General features: G+C 40.6%; 1 protein-coding gene across 1 annotated transcript in view; it reads left to right on the forward strand.

The window, feature by feature from the left end:
• Window positions 1–16,075, forward strand: part of LOC124159631 (capon-like protein) — a 642,357-nt gene that overhangs the window by 608,416 nt on the left and 17,866 nt on the right. The window contains exon 6 of the mRNA XM_046535551.1: window positions 7,242–7,623. Coding sequence (XP_046391507.1) covers window positions 7,242–7,623 — 382 coding nt within the window. The remainder of the gene's footprint in view (window positions 1–7,241; window positions 7,624–16,075) is intronic.

Raw genomic sequence — 16,075 nt, forward strand, 5'->3', positions numbered from 1 at the left:
TCCATGGTTTGAGCTGAACATATTGGTAGCATTAAGTTGAAACTGATAGTAAAAACAAAAAACAGCGATGCATACTATCTAAATCTGATTAAAAGTTGGCTAAATGACTTTATTTCAATAATTTGCTCATCATTTCATATTTTAGTATCTTTCGGCGGAATTAATATTGCATTTTTTATTTTCGAGTTTATTTTTTTCTCGTTTCGATCAAAAATCTGGCTTGAATTTGTGGAGATTTTTTCATTCATAATGATGGGAATTATCAAAATATATGATAAATCCAGTTTTCATTTTATCCCACAGCGTTAAAGGTCACACGAAAAGTAACGGCGGGCACAACCACCACCGTTTTTCACACCGCAGCAGGTGTACATTAGTCCATTTCTCTTTGTCCTTTTTTCTCCCCCTTAAAATACCTGCGAGTGCAGCAAGGAATGAACATTGCCTCCGCCCGTATGGAAAACAACAGGTGAGGTTTGAAGGCAAGCCACTGCGCGCCCATGGACGATCGCCAACAAATTTGCCCCCGTGATCAATCAGTGCTTCGTAAACAAGCCCCCCAACCCCTTGGCGATGAAATTGATTCAATCTAGGTCCGATCCCGATGCCTAGAGGGCCAAGGAAACAAGCCAACTACCCTCTCGTGACTTATTCTCTTCCGTAATGTGTTTTTCATCGGAATCGAACACCCACTTTGAAGCTATATGGCGGTAAACTGCAAAACAACATATATTTTAAGGTTAAATTGATTCATCTTTTGAATACGTGTGATGACCTTAATAAATCTACCCATTTGATTTATTTCGCGTTCAAATGAAAGACCACTTGAACTGGTGGATATAAAAATAATATATATTGGTAGCCCAGGACATTTTTTACGACATCATTTTATGTCCATTTGAATTTTCTTTATCACTAGTAAGTTTTTACAAATAATATATAAATGTGGAACGCAATAGTTTTTATTTGACAACTTTTTCATTATTAACAAGGTTTACCAAGGTGCCTACAAAACTGCAAAACCTGAGGAAGAGAAGGTGCATTGATATGAAACGTTTTTTTTTTTTATCTTTCAAATCAAAGGAAGTGAAAAACATTGGCTTGCAAGGCGTGTGGAGTACCTAGTGTTGGCCAATGAAGCTTGTATTCGATGATTTAGTAGCTTTTAAAACGTTTATAAAGCTTTAAAGGGAGTAATGTTAGCTCCTCCCATAAAATATTGAGAAAAGACATTTTAAATCGGAAAATAGATAGATGTGATATCAGAACAATCACATTTTATTCAAATGGCACAGCATAAGTGGTATCTTACACAACTCAAAAATGAAGCACTGATTATATAGCTCTGTTTTGGTGATAATTTTTCGGCAACTTAGTGTACGTGAACTCAGAGAGAAAGATATTTGGATAAGTTTTTTTTTCCGACTCACATTCGCTGTTTTTGTCGTGGGAAGTGATTTTGACGGGAGCCTAGTGAGTGCCGACATGAGCATCGGACCGCGTGGACTTGATGTGCGAATGTTTCCCGCGCGCATGCGCGTTTCAATCCCTCCACGCATCGCATACTTTATTTATACACTTGTCTCTCTACACTCTCTCTTCACCTCCCACACGTCTCAGGAACCACGTCACGAAAGAGAACAATTTGACGGTGTGATTTTGAGGAAGTGGTCGGCTTAGCATTCTTAATCCTGAATAATTACCATTATTATTTAGGACTATTTGCACTTTCTCAGCTGTTTTACACCAACTGGAAATATTCACCTTTCCTAAAAGTTAATTAGGATCAGAATTAGTACTACTCTACATCGTCCGATCATACCCGGCCCCGGAATCTCCTCACAACAATAAATCTACTCGTTAGTAAAACAGATTTATGTTATGAAAATGTCAGACGTTTTTTAATTCCCTGGTTTTCAATTTGTTTCTATCATTTTTTTATTTTTTCTCCGCCGAAATTATTAATAGTTGAACACTGTCTTATTTTAATTGTTAATTTTTTTATTTCACTGGCCATATTTCGATGTTTTTGGATTTTCTCTCTTTCGATGGACTCAGCGTTGTGATTTTTTTGGTTTGTTACATTAACTGTAATTGTATTTTCTTGTTTTATTATTAATTTTATGGAAGTATTCTACCTGTTAAGGCAGGTTAACATTTATCCAACTATCGCCACCTGTCTCCCCTCCCCACTTATTCTTCCCTCCGATAATCCACAATGTGTCCCACTCCTTTTCATTCTATCTATAAAACCTATTCTCTACCTTCGTCTCCCTCGCTTACCCAACATTCTGCCCTCTAACACTGTTTTTAGCACGCCCTCTCCGCACATTATTTGCCCCATCCAAACCTTCGGTCTCCTCCGTATCTCATCTAGAAGCTGCAATCCTTTTACTCGTCCTATTTCCGCTTTGTTTTCCTCGACACCATTAATCCTTCGTGTCGTGTTGCTAGCGATGAATTGAGACGATAAGGAAAAAGACGGCAAGCGTTATCCGTATATTTGTCGCTTACTCACGCTGATTGCTAATTGAATTCGTTTTTCCCCGTCACTTTTTTCCAGTTTGATTCGATGCGGAAACAAATTAACTGTTCATTAATGCGGCCTTCTCTGCAATATCCCTTCGTCTATCGACTTCGTAGTTGCCTTTGAAATGGCTACTTTTTTTCTTATAAGTGTGAATGTATCTGATCCCAAACGCATGCACAGGTCTAATCTTTGGTTTTGGGATGCAGTTCTTAAAATTAAAATTGTGAATCACCTTCCCGCTCAGTACTCGCTCCATCCATACCTTTTGTCTCCTCCATATCTCATCTAGAAGCTGTCCCTCTTCACCAACCACGTCCAGCACTTCGTCGTCCCTCCTCCTCTCCGTCCACTTCACCTTCTCCATTCTTCTCCAGACCCACACCTCGAACGCCTCCAATCTTCTCTCGTCGTCCTTTCTAAATGTCCACGTTTCCGCTCCGTAAAGCGCTGCACTCCACATCAGACTCTTCACTAGCCTTTTCTTTAAACTCTTGCATAACGATACTCTCATTTGAGCCCCTTCCTATTCATGAACGCCTTATTCTCTAACGCAATTCTCCTTCTGATCTATCACCGTATCCGTATCATTTTAATGTACTGCCCAAATATAGCTTTACCTGCATGCTCAAGTTTCTGCTCTCCTATTTTAATATCGAGTCTCACGTTCCTCGCTGGCGACGCTTTAATAACCCGCAAAATCTTGGTCTCAGTCACCGCTCTACCAACTGAGCTACCGAAGGCCATAAGTCATCGATGAGTCAATGATAAGTAATTCGATGGGTAATTCCTAACCCCGACGAAACCGCGAAGTCATCAAAATCAAGACACAAAACTAATTTCAATAGAAATGCCAGCCTAAAGATAAGTTTTTTTGGAACCCAGTCATATGCAAAATTTCTCCGCATCACCTTTCCGAGCGTAATCCTTCCTCTCTTCTATTTCTGCCACTTGTAATAAAAGAAGCGAAAATTCTAGCGATATGTCAAAAATTCTGGTTCATCACATGTCACACATCCGAATGTAACCATGATCTGCGAAAACTCCAGTCACGTCGTCAACGCCCACAAAAAGACTTCTATTAGACTGACGGTATATTTTGTTAGAATACCTCGTTTATTTTTCCTATTGTGGAAAGTAGTGATTGTGAAACCGATATGAGAAATTTTTAAACTATGGAAGCTATACATGAATGAAACACCTGAGATGAAATCTAACGTGTAATCACAAATTGTAATGCACTAGTTGGGTGAAATGTAGTTTTTAGGGTTTATCAGGAGTACCTATAGGTTAATTTTTTACTTCAATTACTTTGCCACTTTTTTTTTGGAATATTTCAATAGAACTTAGGTGATAAGTTTTTCTTTTTTTTTGATAGCTACACCAAAATCAAAAGCCCTACATTAATGGATGGGAAGATTGCGATATTTTTTGTAAAAACTTGTCCAAAGTCTTTCCTATAAAACCTTGAGTAAACTCCTGAGTAACCCACCAAGATGTACCGATTAGAGGTCTGGAAACCTTTGGCATAGTTTTTGGAAACAGCGATTTCCTTTAACGCGTTCAAACTAAACGTAAAATCGAAGGAAACTTCGTGGTGGCGATTTACAGATCAGCCGGATGTTGCGAATCGAACTCTATTTTTCCCCCTAGGGAATAATCATTGGCCCACCCCAACCGATCTCACAGCTGCCGAGTCCGGTCAATGATTTCCTTGAAACCGAATTGGAAGTCCCTTGGGGGGGGGGGGGGGGTGGGGCATGAAACACGCGCGAGAGTGGCGAGGACTGATGTCAGAATTGAACTCCGATGCAAAAACACGAGGGGGAGAGGGGAGTCTCGAAAATAGCCTCTTCCGCACCTTTTCTCGTCCTCTGTGCTCCTTACTTAAAACGCCTCACTCAAACAGACCCATATCTCAACAGCCTTTTTCCCCACGAAGATCGCTCACTTTCTCAGTCCACACCTGCACGCATCTGTACAAGTCCACACGCTCGCACGCCGCGCAGCCATCGTCAGGAGTGACGGAAGCGCCAGCCGGGCCAAGCGTGAAAATAGGGAACTAATGCGATGCCTTGTATTTCCATCTCCGATTATGTATGCGTAAACAGATATGCCTCTATATACACTTTGCCTTTGAGACAGTTGGTCCAGACATCAACTTGAACCACTGACGTCACGCAGTTTACATTGGCAACCGAGGACCCCGTTCATGATATAATTTTCAGCAAAGGGCATAGCTGAATAAGAGGGTGAAAAGTCCCCCCTCTGGGATTTTTTTCCGAACTTAGGGCATGCGATTTGGGATCAAATAGGACTAACCACCCCACAGAGAGGACGAAATGTTTGTAAAATGGTCTGTAAAGGGTGTTATGGAGGGCCAGAACATAGAGAAAACAGGAAAAGTTGGCCAAAATCGCATATTCTTCTTTTTTCGCGATGTTCCACCGCCTAAAAAAATTCCGATACACTAGCCGAAAGGTATTTGAAAACGGTCCTGGAAAATATTTTTTCTTCGTGGCCCTCTGAAAAATATTTTATGAAAACATACATTATAAATTTTCAAATCGAAGCCATTTCTCCTTTTCCCGCTGATAATTCCCGCTGATTCTTGATAACAGTTGGACATTTGATCCGTTAGATAAGCTTTCAAATACCGCGAATTGCATTAAAAAAATATGCCTTCTTGACCGAGATATTTAAAAAAGAGTGAAAATCGTATTTTCGATCTAGGTGGGCCCCTGGTGGGGCTCAGGCGAGCTGGAAGTGTAGGGAGGTCAGTCACATTTGATCCCAAATTGCATGCCCTAGGTTCGGATAAAATCCCGGAGGGGGACTTTTCTCCCTCTTATTCAGCTATGCCCTTTGTTTCGAGTTGCGCATGCGTAGCGAGACTCATGAGGCGTGGGTCTGTAGTTGTTCATAACAAGCCACTCCACATGATAAAGTGTTGATTTTGGTGACTACATTTTGCCCTACGAACACATATACTGTTTATGTGACCGAAAGTTTGTATTTTACAAAACGAAGTGTGATATTTGTTCAAGTAAACAAGAGCGCAAACTTTACTCTTATGCTAATATTTGTATGAAATGCTCCCTGAATTCTCTACTCTGGATAGAAAAGCAATGTAATCACAATTAGCCCCTCTTGACTTTTACTGTCGGCTACCCAGGTCCCATACACGAGCTCCGTGGGGGCATCTGCAAGTTTTATATCCAGGGTGATGGATGTTTTGGTCGTAATGCATTGTTGTTGTTGTTTTCTTTTCCTCAATATAGGCCTTCAATCCGCTGTTTTCGGATCGATGATACTAAATAAATAATTGTTAATAGGGCTTATTGCCTTTCATTAAATTTATGTATGCTATTCTCTTACTAACTCTCTTCCCCAATCAACTAACCTAAATCCGATTGAGATCAACTTTCAAGCCAATACCTCGTTAAAGGTTACCTTACGCATCAACCAGTAACTGAAAATCTCATTCCGACTCGCAAATCCGTGCCTGGTCATCTATTTAGAGGCGGTAAAATGAATTTTTTAACGGTTTGCAGTTCTATGCTCGTATTTGGGAACAGATTGATAAAAACATCATGAAAATTATATTTCTTACCTGTGATTACCTCAATAATTCTGTAGGGAGTGTGCGGTTTATTCGATATTTTTCCTTAGGATCACTCCCCAGTTAAAAAATGCTCATTTATTCACAAGATCGATGTATATTACATTGTTAAATTTAGATTTTTAATTGAGTGTATATTTATTTTTCCAGCAATAGCAAAATTTTGTGGCCTGTTCCCTCTTGGGAACATGCTCGAAAACGCACGTAAGAATTTTTGTTCGGGTTTTCTTACATAATCTTCTATATTATTTCTACTGTAAAGATACCTTTTTCTCAACTTATACGCAACCAAACTCTACAAATGAGGTACCAAAATGCACAGAATTTATCAGAGAATATGCGACGGCATATCTTACTTCCTAAATATTGCTACTGTTTCCTAAAATTGGTTTTTAAATAATTAAAAAAAAACAAAAACCGGTAAATATTCCTGACGTTAACGGCGCACAAACTGATACATTTGTTCATTTGCAACAATATCTCGCATTCTTTACATAACTTTTATCAAAATGCGGCTGATTCCACATTCAAGTCTCCTGTTGATACGTAAGTATGAGCATAGAGTGAGTATATTATATACTTACTCTATATGGTATGAGTCATCATAGAGGATAGTGTAATTACTTCCAATGTTGTGTTTAAAGAGGTCCTCTGACCTCAATTTGACATTTGTCCTCGTAAGACCCCGCCTTTTTTTCTACATTTTAAAATTAGAAACCCGCCTATCCCTCTGTGGACCTGCATTGAAAGGAGCGGGGGAAGCCCGCTGGGAGCGGGCGCAGCACGCTCGTGTCTCTTTATTGGTCGTAAAACAAATAGGATGTGCAAAAAAAATCATTTGGTAAGTTAGTTCGGTCTTTAAAGGGTTAAATCCCAATCGATTCAACCTTTATTGTCATGTACTTCTTCACGTAACGCATCAACCAGTGCCGGAGAACATCATTCCGACTCATAAATAGATGCCTGATCATCTATTTCGAAGATGTTTTGCCTTTTAATCTTGGGCAATCGATTCTTTTCTGTTTATAATTATTCTAAGCATGCTGTTCCCTTGTTTCACTGACCGAATCCTTTCCTTCTCTCTCGTTGCAGAGTCAGGCCATGAGGATAGTGCGGACGGTGGGGCAGGCCTTCGAGGTGTGCCACAAGCTGTCGCTCAACTCTTCGCCGACGGCGGGCGACCACCACGCGGACGAGGAGTACGAGGACCGCGAGACGACCATCGGGGGCGAAGAGGAGGAGGTGGAGGCGGAGCGGGGCGCGGGGGCGGACGGCAAGGACGAGAAGGAGGGCGTGGAGAAGGGCGGGCGGGAGGAGGGCGAGGGGGCGGCGGGGGGCGTGGAGGGCGGGAGGGCCGGGGGCGAAGGCGGAGGCGGGGACGGCGAGGTCTCCGCGGCCGAAGCGGCGGCTTCGTCCGCGGGGGCGGAGGCGGCGGCGTCGGGGCCCGACAGGACGAGGACCTCTGGCGGAAGGGGTGAGTTGATACGTATATATATTCACTTACACTGAGCGTTTTGTAACCAGCTCCTTTTGTTTTCAGGGGGAAAGTATAAGGTTCCAATATCGACTTATCCCATTAAATACCAGAGAGTTTTCTTTTACAATTTTTATCAAAATTTATAATCTTTCCCTCCATAGGTACCTTATTTCGGGAAAAATAATTTTAAATAATGAAGCAAGTGGAGAAATTTTTTTCTGGCAACTTCTACATATACATAATACCCCGCAAGCCGCCTAAAAGGCGTGTGGCAGGGGGTGTTAGGACACCCGCCATATACGCATAAAAAATGAAGTGCTCTAACGAAGTTGGGACTAGCGTTTATTAATGTCCTTTATGGTTCGGGGAAAAAACGAATTCCTATATCTATCCGTTCGGCAAAACATCTCTCCTTATTTAACGCTTCTATCGGACCTGTAAATATAGTGTGGCTCTAATATTATGTTCTATGCATCGCTGTTAAAGATATCCATTCTCAATTGTTCAAGCAATCTAAGCCTAGAGCGCAGCCTCAGAGTCTTAAGCGGCTCCCAGCCTAATTCGCTTAACATCTGAGTAACGCTGTCTGTACCAACGTAGGGGTTTTTTGACGAAAACTTATGTTGCCTGCTAAGTTCCATAGTTTAAAAATCATAAGTACAAAACACGAAAAGGAAAACTTTTTCACAGTGGCATTACAGGTATGTTGCGTATGCGAATAACACAACAACCTTCAGAAAAATGCAGAATATAACACGAGAGACACGAGCGAACACTTCAACGTCAAGCTCGGGAATGACCACTTGTGTACCCTTCACAAACTCTCCTTCATAAATGCTATTAGGTTTATTGGCAGGGTAAAATGCCGACCTAACTCTACAAGGGAGAGAGTGGAGGGAATAGAAAGGAAACCATTGGTAGTGTAAGACGCATATTGGGGAAGAACGGAATTTTCAGAAACGAAGAAAAATGTGGGCAACTCAGGTTGCCAACGGGTTCATATACAGGATGGTTTTTTTATAAGTGATTGAACGATCCACGGCCGTTGAACAGTTGAAAGAGAATAAATTCCCCAAGGTCGTACTCTTTGGTGGGCAAAGTGGGGGTGGGAAGTTACAAGGCTGACAAAGGGGGGGGGGAGTAATACACAGAAATCAAGCAAAAACAGTATGAAACAAAACAATCGCGCAGCTCACTCATTCACCTTGCAGATTTGCTCTAAGGAAAAAATTTCCGCGAGGTCCTCAATCACACACACATTCAGGTTTGCGATGCATCCGCTCACGCCAGTGACCCACTCACACACAAGAAATAGACAAAATTAGAAAAATTTGGAAAATCACGCTCAAAATCACGCACCTCGTGTGTTTGCTCTAAGGAACAAATTTCCGCGGAGATCTCATTCACGCACACATTCAGATTTGCGAAGCCTCCGAATCCTTTCAAAGGGTAGTTTTTGTTGTTTTGGTAATCATGCCTATAATTGTCCATGTCCACAGTGGCGGCGGGGTAGAGCTCTCGCCTGCCATGTCAAAGGTCGCGGATTCGAGTTCCGCTCGGGTAGGTATTCCCCATTCGAGGACACGGATCTGTGATCGTTAATTTTTTTAATAATCCTCGCCGTTTTAAACTGAAAAATCTTTGAACTAAGCGCTCTGATTGGCCGCGAGTTGGTCCTGTTGCCGAATGATCTGCACAACTGATGCCTTTGAATTATTTACCTGCCGAAGATCGCGATGTATCCAAGGTTTCTGTAGTTTAAAAATGGTGCGTTTTTGACCGAAAACATCATTAGTAATTTTGGTTGCTACTGTCATCAACTATTCAGGTTTAATATGTCCTGATGTCATTTTTCTCCACCTAAAACATTACTTCCGCCGTCTACAAAGAGTACTTTAATAATATTCCACGTAATGGCGGCGAAACAAGAGGAAAGAGTACAATAGGGTAGTTTCCTTCATCAAACAAAATGAAAGGCATCGATTGCGATTCGTTACCCACCATTAGGGTATTCATAGTAGACAAATCGTTTAATTAATTAATTTAGAAATCCCAGTTTAGACGAATGGCAAATGGTCAATTTTAACCGCATTTGAAAAAGGCCAGATTGGAGCCCATGCGATGCCACTCCACGTGACGTCACAGGAACCTAGTTTCTATTCGAGTAGATAGGAGTTTTACATCGTCTGAGATTACCAATGCATACATGAGGAACAGAGCTCAGGGAAACATCTCTTAATAATCACCCATTAAAATTGCCTAAGGTCGGAAAGTTTCCTTTGTATGATAGGGTAATAATAATCCTTATTTAAGCCAAGCGCTACCTGCCAGTAGGGTACTCTGCTACCTTCTAGCATCCTGCATCGTATCAGCGCTGGAAGCCTCGCCCCAAGGTCACCTCACACGACGACAGCTGGAACCAGAAATACATCACATGGGCTTTTCCCAGCATTCCTACTTAGCCGTCGCGTTTTCGCGCGCTTGAAAATTTTCACTTTTCATTTAATCGCGAAAAATAGATATCGTCACCTTAAAATCTAAAAGCGTGAAATACGTACTCCAGGAGTAATAATCTTTCGATTTAGGCAATAAAAAAATTATAGGAAACCACCCTATTCTCCCCAACGCGTTACATCTCTCCTGAATTCCGTCGAAGCACTAGTTCTCGACTCCTCTATCCATTCTCGGCCTCACTCGCCACCGCGAGGCGTTAGTTTGGAAGTTTTTTCTTCGGGCAATCCGTCAATCGCCGGGCAGTTCGCTCAATCGCCTCAATCCTGATTGCTTCCACCTTTCCTCTCGTGCCCTTCCTGTTTCCGTCATCCACCGGATAACAATCGCCGTTTCTCTTTTGTTTCTCGCGAGGAGAAACGGCGCAGATGAACACGCCCGCGATACAACGAATCTTTCATCCGTCACAGCTGGAGCCTCTGCGCGCTTCTCCATCATGCTCAGGCTGCCTTATTCCTGGAATTCGGCACAAAGAAGATACGCGTGCTAGTTGTAGGTTTTCCAATAAAACATGTATTTTCTAATTATTACCAACTTAATAGTGGATATCTCGTATGATAAATGTCGTTGCAAACAACATTGTCAAGTGTGACAAGTCTTAAGCACCAAGATATGTACAAGGAGGAACTCTTTAAGACTTGTCACACTTGATAATGTTGTTTGTAACGACGAAACGCGTTGTGCAATAATGAAACTGTAGAAATATTGCAATGTCTTATTTTAATTATATTAATAGTGGATGGTGATATTTGGTGGAACTGTTTAACGTAAAACACAATTACAAATAATATTGTGTGTTCCACGTTTTTTTTTTATTAGCCTGAACTCATTTTCATAGGACATTGTAGAGTATCGAAACCTGGGTCAGACTAATAAAAAAAATGTGGTACATACCACAGTAGTTTATCTGTGATTATGTTTCATCTAAATATTACTCTGCAATCCACCTCAATTGACGTGTTGTGCCACGTGAAGCAGGAGGGTTAGTACACCGGCCTTAGAGAAAATGAGAGGAAAAATAAAAGGAGATGCGCGTATTGAATCCCAGCTATCATCTATAAAAGCCCTTTGTTTTTTGGGAAAAAAACTATTTTCTATACCTATACTTCCGGCATAATATCTCTCTCAATACATTGAGAGAGATACATGTATCGTTTTTGTCGGGCCAAGAAATTATGCCATAGCTTGGAATGAAATGACTTTGTACTTTTCCACGAGGTCCTACCTGCAAAAGCACAGAGTTATTTCATTCCAAAATATGGAAAAAGTCCACGAGAGGGGCCCGGAATATTTAGAGGAAAATATCGTTTTGTCAGTTAATTATTACCTTTTTCATTCTATGTTATTATTCACTGGAGAAAACGGCGAATTTTAATTATATTATATTAATTTTAATATACTATTTGTAATATTTAATCATATTAATTTTATGATTCCTCTCGCTTTGCACTCATTTTTACAATTTAATATCTCGTCAAATTTGTCGAGAATTTAGCTTGTACTACCTTTTTTGTCAATCCTATTTGGACAGGCGTACGCTGCGACCCTCGCTCGCCTCGAGTTTTAAGAATATTCGACGCGACGTAAGTGACAATGGAAACTGTAATATAAGCATTTTGTATTGCCTAATGTTTCCTTGACAATTTATCGCCAAATGTTTCCCAGGCGATATTTCACCTTTTTTAACAACGTACTATTTTCGTCCGATGGGCTCTTGTTTCTCTTTATACCTACGAATGGTTTACGTATTGCCACTTCATCTGCAAACCGTGTTCTCTTTTCTCTTCATCTTCTTTCATTTCATTCCAATCATCTTCCCTTCATTCTCGGGTCTCCAAATTCCCTCAACCGTAGCCAAGTGGTCTCATCTTCATATCTCTTCATTTCTTCCCCTCGCAATCTCACTTCACCCACCTTGTCGAGCACTCCCTCGCATATATCTGCATTCATTTTTCTCCTTTTACAATTTCTTCTCACTCACCTCCGTACGTTTATTAGGAATTCTTTTATGGCGATCCTCATCCTTCTTATATTCAATCGAAGACCTGAGTGCTAGAAACAGATTATGACGAACTTTTGAAAACTGAGGTTTCCACTAACAGATCCCCTCCTCCCCTTTACCGGCAGATATTTTTATTTTCAAAGATCAGTTTCATATAAGGCCCGCAAACATTTTTGAAGTCTTACGTTCTACTCCCCGAGTGCTAAAACCATAACTTCTTCTTGAAAATTCACCTTAGATTATTATCTGGTTCTAGCACTCATATCGTCAACCTGTTTCTCACTACAACCACAATTATTTTCATCTACATTGTATAATAGCCAGCAATCTCCCCCAATAGTTGCGTGGTGGGAGGTTCTAAGACACCAGCCGTTAGCCTTTACAATAATGCTGTAAAAAATATTTAGTTACGAAGTTAAGGTATAACTGGCGATTTTAACCACAATTTATATACATGATGATGTCATCTATCAAATCCATAATATTTTAATGCTTTTCCTCGCAATATAATTCAGTACACTGCAAAATATTGGAAAAATTTGGGCCGCATCGCACTCATCACCGCGCCGCTGGCATTTTTGAACACCCTTTAAAATGAGACCGAAGTGGCAACAGAAATCAGCCTTCTATTGGATGGAATTGGGCCTTCTCCAGGCAGTCTCCTTGATATTTTTAAACTTTCAGTTGATAACTATTTGAGAACATTTTATTTTAAACCAATAACGTATTTATTGTTTTTCCATTTGTAAATAAAAAATAAGTTACATTAATGTGTAAAAGTCTAATACTGTTACTATCATTAATAAAATACATTTGACTAAAATTTCATATTGTATCAAAATTAACCAAAATATTCCAAAAAATATTTACTTGCATTACTTAGGATAAAAGTCGATTTCTTAAGAATGGTTAAACATAATTTGGTACTTATAATAGCAATGTAAAGCTGGATTTCTGGGACAATCGCATTTACCCCATGTTCCGCAAGATGTGGAAATATATTGCACATAAGCCATGGAACGCACTTGCCCCATGTACGGGGAAGGTGAGATACCTTGACAAGTTTGTAAGAAAAAAATTATGAAAATTCCCATTTTACAGAGAGAGGAATGTAAATCTATTTATCTTTTTCAGTGATTCACGTGTTTACTGTACACTGAATCTCGTGTTTTATCAAGGCTAGAAAACTTTCCTAAGCTAGTTAAAATTGATGTATGCTATTTAGGGGTCGAATTTACCACTCCTTACCTTACTCCATATTGATCCAGGAGACCGAAGTCACCTCTTCAGCTTCACGCGTTTACGTCACTGCTGTAGGTTTAACCCTTTTAGTGGGACGGGCCGATATATCGGCTCTTACGTAGTACATTATTTAATTTGCTATAACTTATTACATTTATATATTTTATTTTGGTAAACGTAAAAATATTTTGTCAATATTAACAATTTTAACCTCAATAATTAAAAAAACGCGTATGAACGTGTGAAAGTAGCTTTCAATTGTGTTTATTTCCTAGTTGCTACATTATATGAAAATATCCTCCTCATCTCTCACCAGTACCCCAGGAAGAAGGATAGCACTAAGAGTATTAAGTGATTAGTATTTTTTTATTCAATTTCACTCTATCCACCGTTTATAAATTTCGTGTTAGAAGGGTGACAATATTTCCACCAAGGGTACTTTTCCAGTCATCCTTTGTGCCAGCCCTCCATCCACCCTTTTTTAACTCGCAGGAGTGGGAGCACCCAGGAATCTCCGATGACGTCAAACTAGCACGCCGCTGCGCGCCAAATATTTTTCGAGGCGCAGGGATAATGACAAGTTGTATTAGTAAACTGTCTGGCGGGCTATTTTGTTTGATGAATCTCCCCTCCCTTCTCTCTCCGCAGCCTCCCGCTTCCGTAGCAACTAATCAATCCGTACAACCGAAGCGCGCCCTCTCTATACGAATATATTTAGAATCAGGACCTCCTCTCCATCAACCACTCTTCCCTTTATTTTCTTCTCATTTCTTTACCCTCAAAAAAAAAAAGTCAAGCCAACACCCCAGGCACCTATTCTCCCCTTCCCCGTGTAGAAGAGCCGAGGCAAGTGATTTCGGAAGCCCAAGAACGAGATAAAAGTGGGGTTGTTATGTAATTCTAAATCCTAGTGACCAAATTTCGGAGATCTTTTAGATATTCAACCGAACCGTTAAATGAGTCATTTATTTCTCAGGGCAGCAACAAATACAAGATGGACGTGAGCCGGAGAAAATAATGTGAAATTGAACGTCATGGCATTGTATTGCACTGGTCAAAAATTCAAAATTTGATGCGTCAAAGGTTTTCTTTTCCGTCGAGGTTATGTTGCTTTTTATTAATTTTTAAAGATTTTTTTTCAATTTTCATGAATTAATTTATCTCATGTGTCAGATTTTCATATTCGAGTAAATGTAAAACAACGTAATTGCAAAATAACTTTCGTGCATGAAAATGTTAACTTTCCCTTGGTAAGCACGTGATCGTCGTATATTATTTTACCACTCATTGCTATTCATCTTACACCTTAGGTATCCTGGCATCGTTCAGAGTCCTCTATATTGTACTCTCAACTCTTCTCCATGACCAATTCGAGTGGTTGAATACGCTTCCAATGTGAGGAAGGCGATGTCCGGCAATTTTAGGCTAAACGCCCCCTAGACTCCTGTGGGAAATTAGGGATATGTAATTTTTTTATGTTTATTGGGCGACTGAAGAATTTCGGGCATTCAAGAAGAGTTGGGATTTTTTCCTGTGGCGCCAACTCCAAGGGCCCGAGCCCCCTAAAAAATTCGTTATGGGTGTGAGGAAAAAATGTGTCAGGCTAGTCGATTTTCCCCGGAGTGCCCAGATATCGATATTCGAGTTATCAGGGTTCTAATGTTGATCATATGACTCTTTAATAATGCTTAAAAACTTAAAACTTACTACTTGTAAAATTTCCCGGGGTAAGATACCCGGTTTGAGCCCCCCCAATATTTTTTGTAAGTCGGCATCCCTGATGTTTTCCGAATCCCGTGAGAACCAAACTACAAACACATGAAGAGTGACTACAATGGGGACGGTGGAAATAAAGTGCAACTCATTTATGGAGTAATTAGAAATGTCTATTGTTGATAAATACCCCATTGCATTGCTTTGATTATGGCAATTACTGTGTACATGCACTGTAAACAGTACCACATTCCAGTACCCATACATTTGACGCATGTGTTCTGGAACCTCACGCCTAAGTGCTCCCAACAGATAATTTATCGGTATTGTTTAATCTAATAACCGGTCTTTGCACTCCTGAAACTTCAACTCGCACTCATGGACACAAAGAGTCGCGCGAGGCGTTTGCCTACGTCACCGCGGCACCCTGGGTGCCGTCACCTGGATCTGTTCCAAGCCCCCCTCATCCTCACCAGGAGACTTCAAAAAAGATTCCGGCCGTCTGGCTGGCTGGCTGGCAGTCAAGTGGTTTTTCCTCCCTCTACGTGGGAATTGGAGGGGGTTGGAGACAAGGTGTTGGAGTGGTCGAGGCAGTTGAGGCGATTATAAGTGGAAGGAGGGATTCGGGGAAAAAATTTGTTTCCCATCAGTATGGATTTATTACAACCATACGGGCCAATGACTTTTATAATGCTGAACCTTCGAATAGATTGAGTTGCCGAGTTCATATCACGGCATAATAGGGTGGTTTCCTATTATTTTTTTATTGCTTAAATCGAAAGATTATTTCTCCTGGAGTACGTATTTCAAAGTTTTAGATTTTTAAATGACGATATATATTTTTCGCGATTAAAGGAAAAGTGAAAATTTAGAAGCGCGCCAAAACGCGACGGCTAAGTTTGAATGCTGGGAAAACACCGTGTGACGTCATTCTGGTTCCCGCTGTCGCCGTGTGAGGTGACCTTGGGGCGAGGCTTTGAG

Source organism: Ischnura elegans, chromosome 5 (assembly GCF_921293095.1).
Source record: "Ischnura elegans chromosome 5, ioIscEleg1.1, whole genome shotgun sequence".
Classification (NCBI taxonomy): Eukaryota; Metazoa; Arthropoda; class Insecta; order Odonata; family Coenagrionidae; genus Ischnura; species Ischnura elegans.